The 25,978-nt window shown below is 38.4% G+C and overlaps 1 protein-coding gene across 10 annotated transcripts in view; it reads right to left on the bottom strand.

The window, feature by feature from the left end:
• The window catches only part of SOX6 (SRY-box transcription factor 6), a 581,763-nt gene that overhangs the window by 321,523 nt on the left and 234,262 nt on the right, over nt 1-25,978 (bottom strand). For 9 of the 10 annotated variants that reach the window (XM_042446808.1, XM_042446810.1, XM_042446807.1 and 6 more), the window contains one exon: nt 9,554-9,764. In XM_042446808.1, the coding sequence (XP_042302742.1) occupies nt 9,554-9,764 (211 nt within the window). Of the gene's footprint in view, nt 1-9,553; nt 9,765-22,466; nt 22,581-25,978 lie in introns of those variants that run through there. The other variant, XM_042446814.1, reaches the window with a different exon arrangement.

Below are 25,978 nucleotides of genomic sequence, written 5' to 3'. Positions count from 1 at the left end.
TCTATTTTTTTTATTTGTTTGCAAAAAAGGTAATGGGTTGTTTTTTTCTGGAGCTCCTTATTTAGGCATGTGTATGACCTGAAGGCATACAACAAAAACAATCTGTTCTGAGATTTCATTTTACTAATTTCTGATAGGCTTAATAAATCTCCTTTAGAATCATAGAATCATAGAATTATAGAGTTCCAAGGAGGGAGACTCCACTACACTCTGAGGAACAGTGTTCCACTGTTGAACAGCCCTTACTGTCAGGAAGTTCTTCCTAATGTTGAGGTGGAATCTCTTTTCCTGTAGCTTGGATCCATTGTTCCTGGTCCTGTTCTATGGAGCAGCAGAAAACAAGCTTGTTCCCTCCCCTTCAAATATTTAAACGGGGCTATTATATCACCTCTTAATCTTCTTTTCTCCAGGCTAAACATCCCCAGCTCCCTAAGTCGTTCCTCACAGGGCATGGTTTCCAGACCCTTCACCATTTTAGTCTTCCTCCTTTGGACACGCTCCAGTTTCTCAATGTCCTTTTTGAATTGTGGTGCCCAGAACTGGACACAATATTCCAGGTGGGGCCTGGCCAAGGCAGAATAGAGTGGCACTATTACTTCTCTTGATCTAGACACTATACTTTTATTGATGCAGCCTAAAATTGCATTGGCCTTTTCAGCTGCCGCAATCGCATTGTTGACTCATGTTCAACTTGTGGTCTACTTGGACTCCAAGATCCCTTTCACATGGAGTCTCATTCAGCCAGGTGTCCTCCATCCTATATCTGTGCATTTTATTTTTCTGCCCTAAGTGCAGTATCTTACATTTCTCTGTGTTGAATTTCATTTTGTTAGCTTTGGCCCAGTTTTCTAGTCTGTTCAGGTCATTTTGAATCTTGTCCTCTGGGGTATTAGCTACTCCTCCTCATTTGTTGTCATCTGCAAATTTGATAAGTATACCCCCAATTCTGTCATCCAAGTCATTGATAAAGATGTTGAATAACACTGGCCCCATGACAGAGCCCTGTGGGACCCCACTGGTCACTTCTCTACAGGATAAAAAGGTGCCATTGTTGAGCACCCTTTGGCTTCAGCCAGTCAACCAGTTACAAATCCATGTAACAGTTACTTTGTCTAGCCCACATTTTACAAGCTTGTTTGCAAGAATGTCATGGGAAACCTTGTCAGAGGCCTTACTGAAATCAAGATATACTATATCCACAGCATTTCCTTCATCTACCAAGCTAGTAATTTTATCAAAGAAAGAGATCAGATTTGTCTGGCATGACTTGTTTCTCTGAAAGCCGTGTTGACTTTTTGTGATTATGGCATTGCTTTCTAGATGTTCACAGACTCTCTCTCTTTTTTTGTGGGGTGGATTTGTTCTGCTGTGAATATACATGGAGATGCTATTGAAGCTTTAGGAAGAGGATGACATAAACTCAGGAGACAGTTGTTTGCCAGAAGTTTGCATGAATCGGCAAAACTAAGCAGTCAACATTGATAGTTTTAATGGCCTATTCACTTCGGGTGGGGACACACAAATGTATAGGTAAACTAAGGAACATATGGGTGACATGGGAGACATGCTTAATATATTTGAAAGGATATCATATTGAGGATGGAACAAGCTTGTTTTCTACTGATGCAGAGATTAAGACAGGGAGTAATGGATTCAAACTACAGGTTAAGAGATTCCACCTAAACACTAGGAAGAAATTCCTGGTGGTAAGAGCTGTTCGACAATGGAATACGCTGACTTGTAGTGTGGTAAAGATTCCTTCATTGGACGTTTTAAACAGAGGCTGGATGGCCATCTATCAGGACTACTTTGATTGTGTATTCCTGCATGTCAGGAGATTTGACTGACTGGGCCTTCTGGTCTTTACCAATTCTATGATTATATTTACCGTACTGCAGCTGGCCTCCCACTGAAGCCCTGAATCCTAAATGAGAAAGCCAGTCAAGTCCAGCCCAAAGTTTATTCCCTTCCCCACTCCCTGAATTCCAAGATCCAAAGCCAAATCTAAAGAACACCTTTTCACAAAAAGGGAGAGGGCAGAGCTGGGTTTTATACCCACTCACTGTTCCCCCTCGCATCCTGGATCATGTCACTTACTGTCATGATGCTACCTGTCTTTTCTCCCTCTTGGGAGAGCAGATGGCAATCCACAGCCACTGTTACAGGCTATGGGCAACGTGGAGGTGTGCATGGGGACTTTCATACTTTTGAAAATAAGTTTAGAAAAGTAACTATCAAGTTGCAGAACACAGAGCTCTCTGGAGATAGCTGTATGAAATCTCTTTAGGGTCTATTATGTTGCTAGATAACATGCATTTTATATTGTCCAATAGAAGGTAATAGGAAGAGGGGCAAGCCAGATCTCTGAATCACAATATGACTCTAAATTAGATCAAAATGGGTCCAGATTGCTCTGAAGTAGAATGGGAATCAGCCCAAACCAGTAATTAGGTCCTAAGTCTCATTATAATAATAATATACTAAAATTTTTATTTGCATTTTCCTGCCTCTCCTGACAGATTGAAGCGGGATTACAACTAGTACATTCCATACAACAATAATTCCAATAACAATTATCTAAAATCACAATTTAAACAATGTGCTATGCAAAAACACTACAATGCAATATTAAAATATATCATTATGCCCTATGATGAAATTGTCTTCAATTCTCTATAGAGTCAAGAGGTGAGGTTTTCCTTCAGATCTTTATAGAAAATCAGGAGGGTATGCTTGCTGAAAGAGATGGGTTTTTAATGCCTTCTTAAAGGCGTCTAAGGTAGAAATGAGTCGGATGTCTTCTGGAAGGTTGTTCCAAAGTGTAGGGGCTATAGCTGTATATGCTCTTTGGGAAGTAGTTACTAGTCTAACTTTCGTATGATACAGTAAATTCTTCCCAGTTGTTCTGAGAGTGTGGGGCAGATTGTGTAGGGAGGGGTATCTGTGCATAGCCATAGCATCCAATCACTAGTGTGAGGGACTTTTCCTCCCCATGCGCACCCCCAGCAGATTTTTGAAAACTGGATCCTGGGAGGTTCCAAGACATTTGGGACTGTTTCTGGGGATATGTAGGGAGAGGCATTTCAAGGGGAGAGAAATCATCCTGGTTCCAGTGACAGAAGCAGTTATGGTAACCAAATACCCCCTCCTCTCAGTATATTGTCTATAAAATCTTTTCATTTCAAACTCACTTAATTGAACAGGTTGCACAACTGGGTTCAAAAGCAACACTTACATAATGCTAGGTCAATGGTAAAACCATTTCCTAATGGGGTTCTGGCACTATTGGCAACTGTAGATTAGTGTCTCCATGTGATCCCATCTACTAAGGTTTACCTCCAAGGCAGAAATAAGAATAAATGAAAGTGTCAGTCTAAATAAACATGGCACAATTTAAGATTACTTTTTCAGTTTGAAAATAAATGCTGCAGAACAATACAACAAAACATGATAATGGATACCTAAAGGACAAGCATATGTATCTGAATACAAAGTTCTTCAAGGCTGCAATGGTGCTTTCTTCAATGGAAACTATGTGGGAGGAGATGAACAGGATGTAACTGTACAAATGCAGTTAAACCTAGATGCTTCTCCTCAGAAAAGTTCAAGGGCACTTTTTTAGTGCTTGTCAGTGACGGCTGGCTTTTGTCTCATCCAAAAGATAAAATCTCTTGATAAAATTGTCCTTCATGTAAGGCTAGTAAAAGTGCTTCAAGGTGCCCCATGACCACCTGCAGCTGTAAAAGTGAGTAAATGTGATGGCTATTCACAGGAACATAAAATCTAACAACTTTTTTTTTAACCAGCAATGCACAATGTTGTCATGATCAAACCACCCAAACAATCTTAAAAATGTAAGTTGCAGAAAGTCTGCCAGCCTTCCTTGAAGTTCAACTTGAAGTTAGTAAAAGAAAAAGTGGCAGCACATTTTATAAAATCCAGCTTTTACTTTCTATTTACACCTCTCCTTGTTTGCAAATGACGCCATACGGCAAAGTTAACTTTGCCTGCATTTGCAGAATTACTACTGTAGGGGAATAATTCCTTCATGCATATTTAAATCATTAAACTGATGCATCCTTTTAACTACAAGTTGCAGAATGGAATTGCTGTTATATGACACTACATTATATTGAAAGATGACCTCCAACACAGAAACTAGACTGTGAACCCGTTTATAAAAAGCTTTGTTGAAACATGATATTGTACTCTTAATGCAGAATGAAGGGCGAACGTGAACTATGAATGTGGTCCCTGAGCTGTTGGGTCTTGGGATTTAGCAGTAACGAGATGCTGAGTTTCCAGTGTGCCAGATGAATAGCCAGCCTAACGTTCCACATTGCTAGAATTGCATTACAACTTTGAAGAGAAATCTGCCCTTCTAGCTACAGACAAGTCAGGTGCAAGCTATGATTTGTAGAGAGTCTGGATGGCTCAGGGTAAAATAATTCATGTGAACCTATACTTTAATTAAATTGGGCTATACAATATAAACATTTCAAGGAAAGCCAAACTTATTTAGAAAATATTGACCCTTAATAAACTGAAATATACAAATGACTCAGTACAAAATATTTGTAAATTATGTTGAAACTTAGTCAACCAAAGATGTTTTCCAAGAAGAAACATAGATGAATGGAGCTTTCTTTACACACTAGATGGAGAGCGTTTGGACATGGGAAATTACCTGCTTCTACAACAGTTGTGAGAGTGTAAAATCTTTTCTTAGGTGAGATAGTAGTGAAGTTCTTCTTGAAATGTATAAAATTAATGTTGCCATTCAGAATGTTTTAGAAGATAATACTGAGCATATTTCAAAAACGGATTTTATTTTTTTATTTTTTTTATTTAATTTTATTTAGCCTCAGGGATATATCTCTCTCAGTTAATTAGCCACTGTAATGAGTCTGGTGACACAACAAACTACAAATCCCAGGATTCCATAGGATGCAGCCCTGAGAGTTAAAAGATGTGTCAAACTGCATTAATTCTGCAGTGTGACAGCAGCCAAAGAGCTCCTATAAAGAGCAACAGTGGTGGCTAAGCAGGCAGAAGAAGCTGTCCAGATGCAAGGTTCAGAAATACCCCCAAAGGCAAAAGAACAGGAACTATAACCCTCTTCCCTCATTTGAGTGTGTGTTTTCTCAGGTAAGAAAATTGAAGGTCCTCATAGAAAAGTATATGGTTATTTTGATTGAGCTAACTGGAAAAAGGTTAGAAAGGGGGCCTCTGAGGACAGTAAAACATGAAAAAACATGCCTGAAAGGAATAAACAAAAAATGGGTAATAAGATGTACCACCTACATGATGATGAACGTTTATTTCACATCTGGATAGGATCTGACTTTTAATCAATTTTTGAGAGCATTCAGAAGGCCTGGAGGTTGGCCATACCACCTATACTGAAAACAGTTAAGGTCAGTGGTTCTCAAACGTTTTACCTTTGTGACCTCCTTTACAGTTATGTGTAGATGCCATCCTGTCTTTGACATAATAAATTAATAAAAATATTTTGTTTAGTGTGTGTATTTGTTTGTACATCCATGTGTATTCATATGCCAACATTTTATAAGGAAATAACAGCATCTAAATTAGAAGAGTTTTATTTAAATAAATTCAGTACTCAACACATGTATACATTTTACACATACTATCTCATACATAGTCTTACACATATTATCTCATACATAGTCACACTCACATAAGCCAGTGCTTACAGATATGTACACAGTCATGGTCTTTCATTCTTTCACTCACATGCATACCTATTTTCTCTCCCACAAACGCACACAAACACAAACATGCAATCACACAGAAACATTCATTCACTTGGGTATATTTGAGTATACAAAAGTGTATACTTATGTTTTGGATCAGTATGTGAGGAATGCACTGCTGTGAGATGGCAAGAGGAGGCAACATACACCTTTCCAATGCCATTTTAATAATTTCCAGTACTTTGGTAGTGAGCTTGGATGATGCCTTCTTGAGGGTTACCGGGCATCATGTGAAGACAAAGCTTCCCTTGAGAAGCTTCAAAAAGCCTGGCACATAAACTAAGAGTAATATCTTAACTTGGTGGCTGTGTGCAGATGTCATGCCACAGGCCCTAATTTCATGGGTAGAAATGGGGTGTCTGAAATGTCATGGACTGGCGAGGCTAATTTCCCTTGTTCAGCATCACAATGCTCCTGCCTGAGTTATGCCAGTTTCTTGTATGGTATAGGAAATAAAGCTATAGCCAGTTGTCAAGCAAGCACACGTATGGATTCTGTCCTCTCCCTCTCAGCTGTGATGATCATGTGAACCTAAGCTATCCTTTTGCAGAGGCTATGAAAAAATACTGTGCAGAGAAACCCAAAGCCATGTTGATCATTTTGTCCAAACTGATGCACATTATGCTGGTTTCCTGCTAAGACATTCGTGTGTGTGTGGTGTAGTACACAGGGTATGATATTGGCTGAAGCACTACTATTAAGGCAAGATTAAAACAGCTGCACATTATACTGAAGCACTCACTGTTTCTTTAACAGACAGACGGGCCTGGATGACAAGCAGCACTTGACCATTTAAATCACTACAACAACCAGATTTAACCAGCTGAGCCATATTCTCTTAGGCAAGGCCTGTTGACCTCCTCAGTCACAGCTGCTCAAGTGAAATTCTGATTAGACAACTTATTTCTAGAAGCCAAAGGACTCTGATTAAATATATTTACTTAGACACTTTAAAGACTTTAAATGTGCATTCATTTCTTCACAAACACCAGTTGTAGTAAGTATGGCTCCAAACCATATATGTGGTAAGGATGACATGTGATAACTAATGACATCAAACATACATCTAAGCATTTTGTCCCACAGTGCTACACACCAAATGGATTTTCCCACAGGAAGAAGGCCATATGTTTATTAAAGATAAACGATAACTGGAAGGCTGCATTGGTCTACTGCTGGGATGGACAACTAGCTCAGCACTGAAGGCCACATCAAAAAATATATTATAAGCCAGAAGGTCACAACTAATTTGCATATGGTAGTTGCAATAATTGGCCTCATTTACATAACATCAATCTGCAAAGTGCAATTTACAACATGTATTCTACAATATGCTGTACTGGAACTGGTATCCCCAAATGTCAAAAAAGAATCTTATCAGCTTCATTTTATTTCTAGACAATTATGGGCCAATTACAGCCTGGGAGTCATCCAGTATCACAAAAGAAATGATAGCACTTCAACTATGTGTCTGCTTAGTGTCTACACTGAATCTTGGCTGAGAGCAAAGTAACATACTAGGAATCAAGACTAAATCTGGGAGGTATCTGTGGTATATAGTTGCCAGGCTGAAAAGTGGAGAGGATCCCTATATCTTTCATGGCTGTGTAGAAGCACCAACCAGGTAACAAGCAACCCCTGCTGAAATTTCTTCTTCTACACAGCCATTAAAGGTACAGAAACAATTTTCAGTTTTCACTCTGGCAACACTGCTGGTGGCTGAATTCATTCTTGCAAGTACATTTTTGTATGCACATTGCTGTTCAATTTACATTCCAAATCCTCCTGAAACAAATCTTAGCTCCTTTGAAATATGAGCAACATTTTTGTATCTCCATAGAAAAATATGAGTTCAAATTTAAATTTAAAATAGTTTCCTATAGTCTAGCCACCAAACTACTGCCAACAACTTATTTTGAAAAATGAAAAAAAAAAGAACTTCAAAACACTGTTTGGGGACAGATGGCTGAGAAAAATGTGGGACATTATCACTGTGAAGAAGCTTAAGACACCTATATTGAACATATTTAACTACTGGTATGTGTTTATCATGAAATGGATGCAGAATCTGCTATCAATCGTCTGTATATAATTCCCTTCCCCTTTCTGCTCCTTTGTCAATGTGGTGCTATATTAGTTCTACAACTACAAATTCTTAAAGAAAATATAAGAAATATGTTACCCTCCAGATGTTACTAGATTATAGCTCCTATCATCCTGCAACACTGGCTATGCTAAATAAAGATGATGGAAGTTGCAATCAAAAATGCCTGGAGAGCCACATGTTCCACAGTTCTAGGAATTAATTCTGACATTATGAATAACTCTAATTGTCTTTTCTCAGCCCCCAAAATCTAAGGGCATGAGCCTGGACCTAATAACTTCTGGAAAGTTTAGCCTGATTCAAATTCGACCTTGTCAACTGGATTTATGGAATTTTGAAACATATATACCAATACCTCAAAACCAGACAAAGACATTTTATGTAATATTTTCCACTATGCTACAAAGAAACTTTGCCTGGTAGTATATGCAAACAGATGGAGAAGAAATCCAAATATATATATTTACTTGTGAAAGAGTCACCTTCTTTCAAAGCCAAACAGATGAATCACAAACTTAATTCAGAAGGGGAATAGTAACAGAAATAGTTTTATTACACTGCTGCATGTGCCTAAATCCTTATAATCATTGGGCCTAAAGCACCCAAAATAATGCAGTGGAATTGTGGAATAAATTACTAGCAAAAGCTACTTGCTTCTTGAACTATGAAATGATTTAGAACATTAGCCTCATCCAAGGGCATTCAAGGGCTCAGGGTGCCATTTAAAAAAAAAAGGGGGGGGGACATTATCACTGTGAAGAAGCTTAAGACACCTATATTGAACATATTTAACTATGTGTTTATCATATAAAAATCAAGCTATGAAATGGATGCAGAATATGCTATCTCCCCAAATGGGAAGAAAACTCCCCATAAGCAATATCTCTTCATTTGCATTCTTTCCCCAACCAAGTCTGCCTTGGCCATGCATCAGATCTCCCAAAAGTATTAGACAGAGATAGAGAGACAAACTGGAAACTGTGGCGCATTACAGAGTGCCAAAAAGCGGCGCTCTGCCTGCGCCGTCATTAGCTGCGCCGAGAAGCCCCAGCGGCCAAACCACAAGGCTTCCCGGTGCAGCTAAAAAGAAGCGCCAAAATGGCACTTCTTCTTGCATCGCGGAAATGATGCACCGAGGCGCCAATGGCGCGCTCGACGTGTCATTTTCAGGACGCTACATGTGGACACTAAGCGTCTGGAACGTAAAAATGGCCACACCCATGTGTATAGGGAGAGGCCATTTTTACGCCCCCATCACATGCTAGGGGTGAGGCCGGTATGGACGCTAGGTCCTTGGCCAACCCCTAGCACGTGACGGGGGCACCGCAAAGGCCCATGCAGAACGGGCCTATATAACTATATAATACATGAATTCTTGCAACATTTAAAAAAAATCTATCTGCCATTAATGTCATTTTGCCTTTTATTCCATTCCGCAAATATCTCAACCAGAATCACATTAGCTCCCTAGCACAAAATACAGTAATATCTTGTGTTATATAATCTAATTCACACTAATCACATACCATACAAAATTCACCAATAGAACTTAAATGATGGAGAACTTTAAATAGATGCCCATCCTTTCAATTATGATACTGAATGTGTAATTCATTATTTGAGGGATGGCATTTACACAGGGAAAAAATCACAATATTTAGTCCAGACATACCCTCCTGTTCAGTTCTGGTCATCTCTTCTAGTTTCTTCTGCTTCAGTGTGTCCACCACATCGGCAAGGCTTCCTTTGCGGCGTTCTGGAGTTCCGAAATTAACACTGGTCATTAGCTCACTGCGATCACGACCTCCTTCTTCGGGCTTATGTGGTGAGGTAGAAGTATTTCGGAAGGAATATAAGGAACATAACTTACTACTTTCTGACTCCTGTAAAGAAATAAGACAATAATGCATAAATAAATAAAGTTGTCTCTGTCATACATTCTTGTTATCATATAACAGAAACTAGATATCTTGAAAAAGGTAGCATTCAGCCGAAACCTTCCTTCTTTTCATTTTTTTCTTCTGCTATTGACAATAAAAGAGTATCTCCATTTTTCAGAATGCTTTTTATTCCCTCCTCAAGATTTCACCAGTTTTCTTCTAAATAATGGCAACTTGAAGCAAGTATGCAAAGGCTCCAAAAAGGTGTATTCTGAAGAACTGCTCAATGAAGCACCCCAAGCTAGGTAGTGAAAGAGTTGTGTACAGGGTGATCAGACATCCTCCTTTTCCAGGACATCTCCAACATTTCAGCCTTCTATCCAGGAGGAATTCCAAAATGTCCTCCATTTTTAGCATGACTAAGAAGCATGAATGTATATTTCTGTGAGTGTTCTTAGCTTTTATTTTATAATGCCCTACAATTGCCTCTGCCTTGTTCTCCTTTGCAGTCAGGACATCTGGTCACCCTGGCTCCATACATATCAGACCAATGACAAACTCTACTGCCTGAACAGAATCCTTGAAACACTGTCTGTAAACCTTAACTCATCTGACATGACTGATAACAACCCTCCTCACTCTAGCTTCACACAAAGCATTGCTTACAGTTGCATGAGCTGGGGAAAAGTATAAACAAAGTAGAAATAACTGCGTTTAAACTTAAACTCATTCAGATCAGTTGCATCAGAAATTACACAGAAAAAGCGATAGGAAATTGGCTTAGGACTTCCCTCTGAGTTAGCTCAGCAATTGTACTGTTCTCCCAGAGACTCAAAAGTCTCTGTTTGGGATTAGTGATCCAGGAAAGGGACAGAAGGCATTTGAAAGGAAGTGAATTTGGAGACAATTTGTTTAGTTATTCCCACCAAATTTCTCCATCACCAAATATATAAACATAAATATGAAAATCAATGCTAAAAAAGAAAAGTGTACTGCTCTTTGAACTAGTTCAGTCATGTCAGCCCAGCAGCATGCACTTCTGCTTCTGAATTCTGTGACAAGATGGTAGGTAACATATTTTCAGTTAATACTATTTTCACAATGCTGGATTATGTTAATCTTTGAATATTTGCTATATATATTTTTCTATAATCACTACTGAAGCATTTAAAATTGAGTATTTTGAATATGATTCCAAATGGAAATCATATCATAAATATACACTTGAATTTGCAAATTGAGATATACAGCTGTCATTGTTTCTACTATGCTCATTATACATTTCCCATGAGTAGGGGTTTATTCTGAGGGCCCCCAATAATGGGGAAAATGTGGATTGTTCCACCCCACATCATTTAATGCATCTGTGCATCCACTGGCATGTGCTGCCATTGAACAGTATGAGCCATACTGAGCACCATATGCTCCAGTCCACGGATTGCTAGCCCACCAATGCAGCAGGCCCACTGTAATATTCCTCAGCTTTCTGGCAATGTAAAGCTAGTTCACTGGCTCAATAACTATTTAGTAATCCATTATTTATAATGGCCCCAAACCGACTGCCCAAAATAAAGCTGCTTCGGGTCACCTTAGGACTGGATCGTGGCTTTGGCGTGGCTTCTGGCCTCTTAGGACACATGCATCATTTAAACAGCATACCTCCAAAGTGACCTGAAGCAGTTTTATTTTGGCCTGTCTGTATGGGGCCTAAGATAACCAAGCCTGTTCAAGGCAGTTTTGGTATCTCCCATTTTGGGGCTCTTTACATCTGTTGGATATGATTCTATGATATGCAGCCATGTGTTTGGAAACTGGTGCAGGATTTGTGGAAATCAAAGTACAGGCAGAGGCTCAAAATCTTTGAGGGTCTTGACTTTTTCTTTTAAAACATTCCAGTTTTGTATGCATTGTTATTCATTTTCAATATAGTCCTTCTAACATTTGGACAATAACAAGTCAAAGTGCTGAGTTGTTCATGTTATGATACTGAAAGAAAGAAAAAATGATATTCACTTTTCTCCCAACATTCATGGAAGTCTAGCTATTCATGTTACTTTACCACCTTATATATAATTTTCCTTAAAATTTCCCTCCAATCCCACAAAGGACTTATACTTCAATGATTTAATTTTCTGCCTATTTTAGAACTCAGACACACAGAATCTCACTACAGTACAGATTGCATTCAACTTTGCATTCCAGACTGGACTCCCTGAAACACTAACACCAGTTCTTTTATACTGCATATTCATTATATGAGATACTATATAATTCATTTTGTTTCAACCCATCTTCCAGGACCTACATAGGAAATACTAGTTATTAACTCTTTGCCCCATATACTACTGACCAGGTAGCTAACATTTTAAAAGTAATTCTTGTAAAATCTGTCAGGTAATTGATGAGATTACCAAAACTGGATACATTGTGTGATGATAGTGGTGTTCTGTTATCTGTGTTTGTATTTTAACTTGTATGGTTTATGTGCCAGCAATTAGAACTATTCGGTTCTTCAGTAACATTCTGTCCATGGATGAAGGAAGAGACACCCCTATTCATCAATTACATCTTTGGGATTTTTCATAGTTGGATGCACAAAAATGGACTAAAGAAAAACTTGATCAGGTTAATCCCATTTGACTAGTTTTACTGATGCTTGTTTTGTGTAACTATTACAGACATATGATACTTTATGTAAGCTCCTCTAATAGGAATTTAACCTGTTTCCAAAGCAAAGGAAGAAATTTGGTCATCTTTGCCTTATAGAACTTGTGGAGAAAGTTGTTGCCAGATTAACATACTGGGTTGTATAGAGTCTGGGCACAAGGATTTAGTTATGTATTGGACTAACATGGAGGAGTTATCTGAAGTTGTTGCCTGTCATGCAGAGCATCTGATTTCACTGTAATAAATATTCTTAAAGTTAATGTAATCCTGGCAGCTATTTACATTTCATGAACATTAAGGTTCTTCTTACGTTTTCTGACTTTGATTTTATTTCTGTGGATTATATTTTTGCAATGACCTTTGGTCGTTTGCAATTCAAATCAACTGCACTAAAGCTTCCTAAAGTATTGGTATAGTACAGTTGATTCAAATTTAGAGTCACCCCAGCTATTTTATGATCTCATTCCATATGGGAGATACACCAGCCCAACAGTATACTGGCATCTATTCCAAGCGGCATTACTATCCATTACTAACTGCAGATATTCAGAACATACATAGTGCGTCTGCTGTAGTGACCTGCAACATCTGTGCTACATTTTGATTCTTGCTTAAGGACATGGGAGCTATACCTGCAGCAAGTGCAAGCTGGCTTACCTGCTGGAAGAGAAGGTAAAACAGCTTGAGGCCTTCATATCTACACTCAAACTTATCAGGAAGGATGAAGCTTTTTTCAGACAGAGAAGAGCAGGCTATCCTAGAAGAGCAACACAAAGGGGAAGCCTCTAGGGAACAGGTTAATTCCCAAACACAGGAGACAGACACTTGGATGAATGGGACACAAAGAAGCAGAACTATCAGAAACCATGCTGTGAGTTTGGCATTACACAATCTGTTCCAATCTCTCTCTTTCATCAGTGAGTATGAGGCAGAGGAACATAGGCAACAATCTTAATTCAGGGACGTAGCTAGGATTTTAGGAAGGGGGGGGGGGTCCAGGCTAAGTGCCACCATTATAATGGGGCTTGGGTGCAGCGGCGCAGCAGCACACAGCATTCATTTTTCTAATGGAAGGGGGGGTCCAGACCCCAAGAACCCCCCCCCCTTGGCTACGTCCCTGCTTAATTCTCAGACAGCATGGATATGGCAGTGAATGGAAGGGCTTCTGCTAGTTCCCAGAAGAAGAGACTTGTGGCTACATTTTCCCCACTGAGAAGAACAGAAGCAGTGATGTGCAGCCCTGACAGGATGTTTTGAGAGGTGTGGCATCTTCCAGGCACAACAGAGAGACTGAGAAAACTCTCTGTGATCCTTGTGAGAACAAATGATGCTCCAAGACATAGCATTCAACATATTGCTAGAGACTATAAGAACCTTGGGCCCAGCTTATTTTATCACTCCTTGTTAAAGGATATGGCCCAGGAAAAAGCAGGAGAATACTAGAGGGACTAGTCTGCAAATGATCAGGAAAGATTTGTCTTTTTGGACCATGGTCTCAGCTTTCATGCAGAAAGGCTTATAGGAAGAGATAATTGGCACCTCACAGTGGCTGAGAAGAACATATTTTCTAGGAGTCTAGTAAATTAGGGTGGTTTTAAACTGAGATGTGGGAAAGCAAGAAAGTATGACAGAGGGCATGAGGATACAAAAGTATTAGGGGAAATACCCTCAATTATACAAATTTTACTTGGGTGATAGTGCAAGAATCCAACAATGGAAGGGAAAAACCAACAAGGAAGCAGCTGGAGAGAATGACCAATAGTCTTAGATGTCTACACACTAATCCATAGATCATGGGAAACAAACAAAATAAGCTTGAACTCTTAATAAAGGAAGACAAATATCATTTAATATATCTCATTGAAACCTGGTTGGATGAGGCTTGTCATCAATACCAGGAAAGGTTTTAGAACAGATCATTAAACAGTCAGTTTGTGAGTCCTCAAGAATGCTGTGATTATTAACAACCAGTGTTTGTGTCTCAAAAACATGGCATACCAGACTAATCTTATCTGTTTCCTTGATAGTTACAAGCTTCATAGATCACAGGAATGCTATGGATGCAGTATATCTTAATTTCAGTAAGGCTTTTGACAAGGTCTTCAATTATATTGTTGCAAAGATACTCGTAAAATGTGGACTAGACAATGTTAGTGTTAGATGGTTTTTTAACTAGTTGATTAATTGAACCAAAAGAATTATCACTAATAGTTCCCCTTAAACTTGGAGATATGTGACTAGTGGGATGCCTCAGGTTTCTGTTCTGAGCATAATGTTGTCCAACAGCTTTGTAAATCATTTGTATGATGGAACAGAGGACATGCTTACCAAATCTGCACTCAGTTAAGCTGGATAGCTAATGCTGCAGAGGAAAGAATCAACATTCAAAATAATCTTAAACTGAAGAGATGGGCCAAACTAACAAAATGTTAATACTAAAGGGGAAATAATCCACATTCAAAATAACCTTAACAAATTGAAGAGCTGAGCCAAAACTAAGAACATTATTATTAATAATAATAATAAAATGGATTTTTACAGGACTATATACAAGTTACTATATTTAGACAGAAAAAAACTGTGCAGAAATATAGAATGGATAATCACTGACTGGACATAGTGCATGCCCACCATGTAATTGTTGCCATCACTTACAAAGGAGACATGTGAAAAGATTCAATGGGCCTTAGTATACCACAAGCTAAACATGAGTCAGCAGTGTAAAACTTAACATTTGACAACAATGATCTCTTAAACTTACAAAATAAATGGCTGCACTGCTGATTCCTATTCCCATGCCCATCTCTGTCATCCCAGTTTTACTACGAATGCACTTACCATGACACAATGGAGATTATCACATGGATGGATAAGGAGGAGAGTAAAGTGGATTTGCTCCTGTCCTATTGGTGTGGTCAGGGAAAAGATTACCACACACAGCGTCTTTCTCCCATTAGTGAAGAGTAATGGCCCTGTCATTTGATTTAATGGGAGTTTCCATTAATACCAAATGTCGGGGCCATTATACTTCACTGATTGGAGAAGGATGGAACAAGTGAGCTGTGTGTAGTAATATTTTCCCTGAATAGTACTGGAGCAATCCACTTTGCTCCTGTCCTTATCCCTCGGTATGATAATCTCTAAAATTTCAATGAAATCATTGCCATTTCTGGGTGACAGTACCATCAAGTAAATGCCCTATGATGGACATAAGCTACAGATCAAATTAAAAGCCTCTAAAATGAATGGGTTGGAGAAGGTGAGCTATTGACAGTATTATGAGACATGCATTTTCACTATAAACCTGTAACAGTCAAGGAGTATCTCTGTTAAATAGCAGAAGAAACAATAAACAATGGGCAACTGTAGTTACTAAGGTCCACTAACCTCGAATCATCACTGAATGACATAACATAATGCCACTGAATGACATAACATAAGGCGTAAGCTGGAAGCCGTGTAAAATGCATCCGCACTAGGCACAGGCGCACTGTATTTGAGTAATTCATCTTCAGAAGTGAGGATCAATAATTTCCAGCTTTCTCCCCACTCTAGAGAAAATGAATACTTCTCCACAGTTTTCTCCCAGTATTTACAGATCTCAAAATATTTCTATAAATTATTCTGCGTAGAAATAAACATGGTTTTTGTATGAGAGAGAAACCTATCTTTTTGCACCCAAAAAATCTACTACAAAAGCAGCAATCCTACACAAACAAAATAGCCACATCTGAGGGGCTTTTGTGCAAGATTATTATGTACAAAACCCTGCAATCTTGCAGACAAATAGTGGCTATCTGGAAACCCTGTGGGTTGTGTTTTGTTTTGTTTTGTTTTTTGCACAACCCCCACCCCCGTTTGTCACACAAAAAATACACACGTGTATTTCTGTGCAGAATAATTTCCTTAAAAACTTAGATGTTGTTGTTGTATGCCTTAAATCTCGGGGGGGGGGGGACATGTGAAAATTGCACAAAATTCTTGCCACTGTGTTATTCTGACCAGTTTCTCAAATGTTAGAAAACTCATTTTTCAGCCGAGAAACAAATAATAGTGAATATTCTTTCTATTCCTATCACAGATATATGCTGAAACAAGGATGTCACTTCTCTAATTAAATTTGGTAGCACCCAGAGACCTGTTCTTCAATATTTTCAAGACTAAATAATAAAAAGGAGTAGGGTTGTCATAATTGTCCACTAAAACCCAGGACAAAATGTAGGACAAAATCTAGACCAAACTGTAGGACAACTGCAGGACAAAACTCAGCCCAAAATGTAGGATAAAAATGAAGGACTTGATGTCCTACTTTTGGGCTGAGTTTTGTCCTGCAGTTGTCCTACATTTGGGTCTAGATTTTGTGCTACATTTTGTCCCAGGTTTTAGTGGACAATTATGGCAACCCTAAAAGGAGGGGCAAATTTTTAATAAACAGGTTTTGGTGATGACATTTTAAAAATCTACCATGGATATAGGTCACTTTGAGGAACACAAATTCTTCATCTCAATCAATTTGTCCATTCTTCAACTAATAGATTTTATTACTATTATTAGTGGAGCTCAAAAAAACAAGGTGATTATCCTCCTAAGCCTTCAACCACCCCCAAAATCTGATTCTGGAAAACCCTCTGGGGTTGGTTTTTGGGCAGCAAAAAAGGCTGCAAGGGAAACGGAGAAGAGGAAAATGCTTGGAAACTAGCACAATGCTGGCTTTCAGCCAGGGTAAAAGTCAATATCCTTGAATGGTTTCCCTGGGGTGAAAATCTATGCAAGTCTATGAAGAAACCAGCCTATTCATACTTAAAAGAAATTGACTGGTGGAACTCTTAAGCTTCAGTTCCTCTCTATACAATTTTTCATTCAGCCTCATAATACAGTGTAACACAGCACAGTCTCATAGTTTGAATATTTACAAATGCAGCATTTTGTATTCAGTAAATCAGTCAAGCAATGAGATAATAAGATGTCTCATCGCCTTTGAACTTCTGATCAAAACCAGATGTTACTATTTTACAAAAAGGTATTTCCATCTTTTTTAAATAGTAGTATAAATGGTTAGGATCTTTGGCCTAACTCAAATTGCCAATCCCACTTGAAGTAGACTCAATGAATAAAAAAAGTTACATAACTGTTGACTTGCCATTCAGCAATTAATTAAATTGATCTTGTCTAGTTTGGACTAGGAGTTGCAGCTAGGCTCTCAAGTTAGGTTAAAGACCCCCTTTTTTAAAAAAAATGGAACTTGGTAGACATTATATACATGCCCTTATCATAGGCTATATAATCTTCCCCTGTACAGTTTGTATTATGATTAGACAACTGTCAAGTCTTGGGAGATTTCTAAATTACCCAGAGATCATTTTTGCTGTTTGTTTTGGGGTTTTTAAATGGCACAGCTCCAAACTGTGTCTCACTGTAAAACTAGCTGATTTCCATTAATACAGGCTTCATGGCCAGCATTTCTATACCAATGGATACATCACTGCATGAGGTCAAGGCTCTGCAGGTGATCTCTCCTCTGAAGACTCTTAGAACACTGCTTTTCATTTAGAACATTTTTGCAATTGGATATTGGCCTTGGTACAAAACCTTATCAACATTTATTGAATTAGTATCTCTAGATATTTTTCATGGTTCCCTTACCATATTATTTTCTATCATATTGACTTTATTTTCCATGAATGTACTGATCATCCTTTCCTCCTAAAACACTGTCATGAATTCCCCCATGTTTTATGCACATGTGGTTCTATCATTAATTTGGATCACAGTAACTTCAACCATGGTTCTTTTCACACAATGAGGCCTATCCTTCTCTTTCTTCTTGTCTCAACTATATGGCCTCCCAAAAGCCAATCCTAAGATTGGGAGAGCCCCAGAAACCACCCAATTGTAGCAGAGTAGTAGAGAAGAAGGCAATTGGTGGGACTCAGGGTTTCCTTCCCACCTAGCATTTCTTACTCTTCAGGTTGGACTTATTGATCTCCATCTTAGAGGTGTTTAATATAATATCTACCTTGGAATGTGGAGGTTTGCTTTACCAGTAATGCTGTAACATAATGTGGTATAAGTTATATTCATTTTCCTCTGAACACTCTCTCTCTATAGATAGATAGATAGATAGATAGATAGATAGATAGATAGATAGATAGATAGATATTCTGCTTCTTTTCCTGTCTTTAGGAAAGATTCAAAGTACACTGGAATTCATTCATACAGTAAGTATAGAATTCGTACAGAAAATAGGAAAGAGAGAAGGAAAGACCATCCCAGTGACTTTGAACCCTTCAAAATGCTAGAGTAATCCCTTTGAATACAATGAATAAACAGCCCTAGGGTGAAAATATTCTGAGAAACCATGCTCAATTTAGCAATATTAACTAGCTTTTCATGTACAGACCAATAAATGAGCAAAGACCGGAGCTGCACTGACTAGCCCCATCCCCAATGTTGCATGAGCCAACTAGTCGCATTCCTGGCCACCAAGAGTACAGTGCTAACATTTGCAGGGATAGAGGGTCAGCATAAAAACCTACAGAAATGTAAGCTTCCACATGACCTGGGACCATGGTCACAAAGGGTATCAATCATATGAAAATCTTTGTGCATACAACTGTTGTGTGCTGCCTACTCAGAAGCACAAATACTGCATAAATACTGGACAAAATTAGTTACAGCCCATATTGGGGTGAGTCTTGTCTACATATCCCTACTCCTTACTCATGGGTTGCACAATTGTAATAATGTTTGCCTAGACTGAGTAAGAATGAAGAATCTGCTGGCATCTGCAATATCATGAAAACCTGAGTTGTTAATTCAACAAAGGAATACAATTAGCATGTGCAATCATGCAGGAAAATCAGTGCAGTGTTCAGTGGTTAATGATTATTGCTTAACAGGAAGATGGCTAGGCCAGATCCACTTACAGAAGAGATGGTCCTTGCCTATGACTTTCAGGCCCCATCTTTTTAAATAGTTTTTGCCTTTCTACTCTCCCTTCTGCAGTATCATATATGTCGGAACACCAACTCCCTCAAAAAGGGGGGGGGGGCTCAGAAATTAGGCAAGTTAATTCTCAAACATGCAACATATCAAACGTTCTGCTCACCTGAGTATTTTCCAGTTCAACAATCCTATTTCTTTTAAAAGGCATTTAAACAAAGTATGCATGCCCTCAGGAGCCAAAGGTCAACAAAAGCGAGATAAAGGAATCTCCACCTATGCAGACAGATCTTGACAAGCAACTTTTTTTAACCTTAGTGGTTCCTATCATTTGTGGAAAACAACACTGCAATGTAATGCCCAAGTCTTTGTTCTCTAAAGTTATGTGTTTCAGTAAGGCACTGGTTAATTTGACTCAAAATGTGCTGGATCCATTATCAATGTGGCATCATTCCAAAATGGTTTACAGGGAATCGGAGGGAATTGCCTTTTTGCTATCGGCAAGTTCAACATTGAGAGACAACCTTACTTTCATGGAATTATTATCACTTTTAAAACAATCAGACATGAAGTAGAATTTCTGTCTGACCAGGGACAGAAGAAAAGTAGTCTACAGGAAAGCCACACAAGCAGAAAATTAATCAAGGGATGAAGAAAACAAATGGGAAGACTATTAGTTCATCTAATAATGGCAGGAGTATACTATGAAAATCTAAAGTTGTAGCAAGCTCGCTCTCTCTTTCTGCAGTAGTATCAATCAGTTCCAATTATTGTGGGTGGATAGTCTCAAAGACTTTTGGAAATGAAAATGGCACCAATATACAAAACCATACACTTCAGAACTTTTTAAAGATCCTTCTCTAGGTCAAATATTTGACAGAATAGAAATGACAAGAGAGATGACAGGATGCTATCTCAGAATATTAACAACAAACCTAGATTAAACTGAGTGAAGACTGCAGATGCAAACTGGACAGGTGGGTAACATGGGTGCAAGGAAAGACTTCCCTTGACATTTTCCTTGAGAATCTGATCCATCTATGGGATTAGCTAGTTGAAAGGAAATTCACTACAGTAATAATTTGCAATGTGCCTAACTGAAAGGTATATGAGTCAACAAATGTTGGAAAGAGTCCTGTACATTTTGCTTTAAGTGTGTGTGTGGGGGGGGGGGGGGACAGGAAGGAAGGGAAGGGCAAAATACGTGAATTGATTGGGAAAGTGCTGCTCCCAATCAAACAATGTCTACCTACCTATGTTATTTTATATAATCTTAGAAACATTGTTTCTTGGCCTTTGGCCAAGTGAAGTATGTTAAAAAGATATGGACAAAAGGGTCCACATCTGCTTTAGTGATAACTCTTTTTTTATTGGTTAAAAAAACAGTTACATAACAACCTCACATATCCATAACATTTAACATTGAAACATGCCACAAACATTACAAACATCTAAACAAAGACACCTACAAAAAACTAAGAAAAACATTTAAATACCTTCACAAATCACTCCACATAGACAAATACAAAAACAGAAGAAAAACGTAACTCCCTGAATTCCAACCAAGTCATTTTTTAGCATTGATAATCTGCCACTTCTACCTTATCCCAAGTTCAGTTAGATTCTTCAAAACTTAATCATTAATAACTCTTTTTGGCATCTGATCCTAATCCAGACATACAATGAAAGCTACATTTTGGAACTGAGAGCAACCTATGGGATTGATTTCACATTTCTTCCAGTCTAGTGCCAATCTTGACCACCACCACCCTACCACCCCATTTGTTCTGTCAACCCAAGTTTCTGCAAAATCTGAAATGAAATGGTAGAGCTCATGTTGAGAACCCAAGTTAGAGTGACCAGTGATTTTAGAAACATACCTGGTTTTGTTGTAATGCTGGTTCTGTTATGTTAGTCATACATAAGGAAATTCTGTAAAAGGTATACATGCAGAAAATCAACCCTGCACCCTGGCCCACCAAATCAACTCTTCTTCCAGTGCTTTCAAGCTAAGTGATAGTTCTTTACTTACATCCTTTGTATTTTGAGGATAGAAAATTATTTTAACAAGAACATCCTCATGAATCCTAGAGCTGATCTATAGGCACTGGCATATATTATAAGCCTGGCCTCAGTGATTCTGGGTTCTATTTAGCCACAGCAAGGCATAAAACATCCACATTTCTGCTTGTCATATAAAAGAGATTACCAGGGCCAGCTGGTTGTTCTTACTGTTTTAAGAGCAAGATCAGATAAGAAGCATATTCCTTCTCCAGTCAAAATCCCCAATTCCATGGGAGGGGAGTGAGAAGAATCTCTAGAATTATAGTACTGACAAAATGGTGTCCAATGAGACAGCCACTATTATAACAACTAAACCTCTGTAAGCCAAATGTCCCAACCCCCAAAAAGACCCTCAGCACAGTGTGACCCAATGATCTGGCACTCCATTAACAATACAAAATAGGGGATGTTAATCAGGAAGAAACAGTAAGAGACGAGTGTACTGTGCTGTTTAAAATAATTTCCAATATCAGTTTGATCATACTGACATCTTGTTAACTCTGTCCTATTCAATAGCCCAAAACACTTGCGAACACAAAACAACTACTAGTTCTCTAGCAGTTTAAAAAAAAAAACCCAGCCCACATTTCTATCAGTGGCCAGCAAAGCAGAAAATAAATATTAGTAACATGAATGAGTTGCTTGAACTCCTCATTTCTATACAACTGAAGCTTTTCAGTTATACGTATTTATCACTTGGTGCATTTAATAGGACACATCCACATATTAAGACTCCAGGAGAGCTGGATACCCAGAGCAATGTTTATTCCAAGACCTGACAGCCACTTAGGTACTAGGAGCCCAAGTTGAGATAATATATAATAAAAGCAAATGTTTACGAAAAGGGGGGAAAAACATCAAGTTCTAGCCATCATATTAATATTTCTTTCCCTTTTTTTCTTTTTAAGGGCACAATGAAAGATTTTTGAAACAGATACGGAAGAGTCTCAATATGCCTCTTCATTCTTTTCTCTAAAAATTGAAACTGAAGGAGTCTAGAGTAAATATATTTTAAGAGCAAAGAATAAATACCTAGGACATGCAACAGACAGTCCACTGGCCTTCTATAGTGGCATTCTTTAGTGGTAACTGGAACAAAATGAGATGTATGTTAGACTCTACTAGCCTCTTTTGCCCCCCATCCCATCACCCATCTAACCTAAAAAAATCAGATTGCAGGCCCATGTTTCCAAGGAAAGGGAAATGTTAAATGACTAGGTAAATATTGGTTACATCTGCAATTCAGATATAATGCAATTTAACACCACCTTAACTGCCATAGCTCAATTCTATAGAATGCTAGGATTTGTCGTTTGCTGTGGCACCAATGCTCTCTGCTAGAGAAGGCTAAATATCTCACAAAACTACAAATGCCAGACTCTCATAGTATTGAGGCACAGCAGTTAAAGTAGTATCAAACTGCATTATTTCTGCAGTGCAAATGCAGAAATACTATGTTATTAAAGAGAATAGTACTGGAAAAGTTAAAAACTGAACTGTTTGCATTACAGATCTCAAAGAGTTGTTTTGTTGTGTTCCTTTAAGTCATTTCCAAAATACAGAAAACCTAAGACAAACCTATCACCAGGTTTTCTGGACAAGATTTGTTCAGAATAAATTTGCCATTGCCTTCCTATGAGGTTAAAAGAGTGGGACTTGGCCAAGGTCATCCAGTGAGTTTCCATAGCTGAAAGAGCAATCAGACCCTGGTCTCCCATGTTTGCTGCACTGTAAATGCCATTAATGTCTCATTACTATAATAACATTTGATAATTTCTGCCACTATTGACTACACAAAAAAAATGCTTTCATTTTGTATATTGGCACAATGAGCAATACGTTGCGTGCAGCACCTGCAGTGGAATGTTAGGAGAAAGCAATGTTGCCCTTGTTTTTCTGTACAGTAAACACGGCTAAACCATTTATAAGCATCACATAAAAAGAGGACATTTACGAGACATAAAGGTATCTCATAAAACTCTTATGAATTAGGAGATTCCTGGCCAAATCCCAGAAGAGATAGTCCTTATAAACATGCAGGAATGTTGTAACCTGTATGTGAATGTCAGTGATATAGTATGTTAAATGATTCATGTTTCAAGGCAGTGAAAGTCCTCGCTGTTAGATTTTTCATAACCTCAGAAACTAAAATGAACATCCACCATTTCTTTTCCTGCTTCCACAACAGCATTTTATATACATAGCTCTATTTGGCTGAACAAAGATATAAAGCCCATTTTTCCTCTTCAAGCTGTCAAGGTACAAAAGAAAATGCAAAAAGTCTTGCACAGATGTAGCAAAGTACTGGATTTTATCTTATGGCAGGTGCTCAATATGCAGCCCACATAATCACATGTTAATGACTGGAGTGTGTTAATCAGCATGCATACCTGATTCCTTCTCATCCAAAAGGGAAAGAAACCAAACAATTTAGAACATGTAAATGCTGCCACTTTCAAAACATGCATTGTAAATGTGCAGCAATGGAAAGGAAACAACATTTCCAAATGCTGTTATCCAAAGAATCTCAAAGATTTGCAAAAGACACAATGTCAATCAGCTCAGTCATGTCTAGTTAAAAATGGGGCTTCCATTGTCCATGATAAATCATTTCTAAAGGGGAAAAAATGTCATAATTACATCCATCATTTTTCTGGAAATATTTCCCCTGAACACATGAAGCTACCCAGTAATGAGGGTGATGAGAGTAATACTCTAAATTTGTTAAGAGGCACTACCAGCATTAAGGTAGACTTCTTGCATTTTGGTAACAAGGCATTTGGGAAGCCTATTTAGATTTGCATAGGATCAAGAAGAAATCTGCAAAATGCAGTTTATAGTTTAGCACATTACAGATTAATCTCTGTAAATCTGCATCTATGATTTTTACTTCCAAAGAGTAACAAATCACTTCTTGCCCAATGAGTTTACATAGGGCATACAATGTAATCTTGTGCATGTACATGTAGGCAAGTACTATTGAATTCAATGGGAGTTACTATCTAGCAAATGTGAATGACACAATCCTATATACACTCATCTAGGAATAAGTCACATTTAACACAGTTATTTCAGAATATACATCCTAAATTCTACTGGACACAAAGGGATTTACTCAGTGCAGAGCATGGAATAAACAGAGTAATTGTGTTATTCTATTTATTATTATCTCCTGAAACAGGGAGAGACAGTGTGGTGCACTGTATTGATTTCAATGGGGAACTAGAACTCTGGAAGACCAAGGCTCAAATCCATGCTCAGTCATGAAAACCAGTCAGGGACCTTGGGCAAATCACACTCTCTCAGCCTCAGAGGAAGGGAATGGCAAGCCCTCTCACAACAAATATTGCAAAAATCTTGTGATAGGCTCACATTATGGCCGCCATAACAACTTATAATAATAATAATAATAATAATAAAATTTTATTTATATACCGCCCTTCTAAAAAATCAGGGCAGTGAACAACAAGAAATTACAATACAATTACACAAAACCAAATAAAATACATTAAAAACAGTTCAATAAAAATAATAAAAAAATAACATGTCGGCAGCATGATGCTGACATGGGGGGGGGAAGAGTTACTGGTCAGGGTAAGCTTGCTCAAATAGATGGGTTTTTAACCCCTTCCTGAATTGAGGTAGGGAGGTGGCTGAGCGGAGCTCGAAGGGCAGCGCGTTCCAGAGGTTGGGGGCTGAGATGGAAAAAGCCCTCCTAGAGGTGGAATTATATTTCGCCTCTGGAACACTTAACAATAGCTGCCCTGAAGATCGAAGTGCACGGGGCGGATTGTACGGAGACAGAAACAACTTGAAGGCATAAAGCAACAATTGAAACTGCTCCCTCACAGCAGAGAATATCACTTATCTAGGGACAAATGGATTTACACACCAGGTTATGTCTGTGCATTTGTAGAGGAGCAAATAGTTGGTGGATTGCTTCTTCAGAGGAAGAAACACATTCCAATATTACTGTGCATTCTGATAGAGGCCTAATCATGGTGAAGGGCAGCAAAAATCCTGGCTTAAAGTTCTTTGAAAGACACTGCAGTGCCAAAAGACAAATTGTCATCTTCTATATGTTACTTGACCAGAGCACAAAATACCCCAAAGGTACCAGATCCCATTTGATCTTGGAAGCTATCAGGGTCAGTCCTGTTAGTACTTGGACGGGAGACTACCAATGAATATTGATGCAGAATTCTAGTGGGCTCATTTCTCCCTGGCAACTCACAAAATGTAAATGGCTGCCTTCAAAAACCACCACCACCACCACCCTGCACTAGATAAAAGTGTGAGCAGGGCCGGCTCATCCATATAGGCGAACTAGGCAGCCACCTAGGGCAGCAAAATTTAAGGGTGGTGCAGCGGCTTTTTTGTATATTTTTTTGCAAAATTAAACAATATTAAATTGAAAACTCATTATAGCAAGCGACGTAAAAGCAAGCTACAGTATGATGGTTTCATTGTACAATGGCCAAAACATAAATGTGTACCCCCTGTGTCCGTGATACAGTCACATGGTACATCATCTGCCTTCTGCA

Source organism: Sceloporus undulatus, chromosome 1 (genome assembly GCF_019175285.1).
Source record: "Sceloporus undulatus isolate JIND9_A2432 ecotype Alabama chromosome 1, SceUnd_v1.1, whole genome shotgun sequence".
In the NCBI taxonomy this organism is placed as follows: Eukaryota; Metazoa; Chordata; class Lepidosauria; order Squamata; family Phrynosomatidae; genus Sceloporus; species Sceloporus undulatus.
This window is presented reverse-complemented; position numbering and strand designations above follow the sequence as displayed.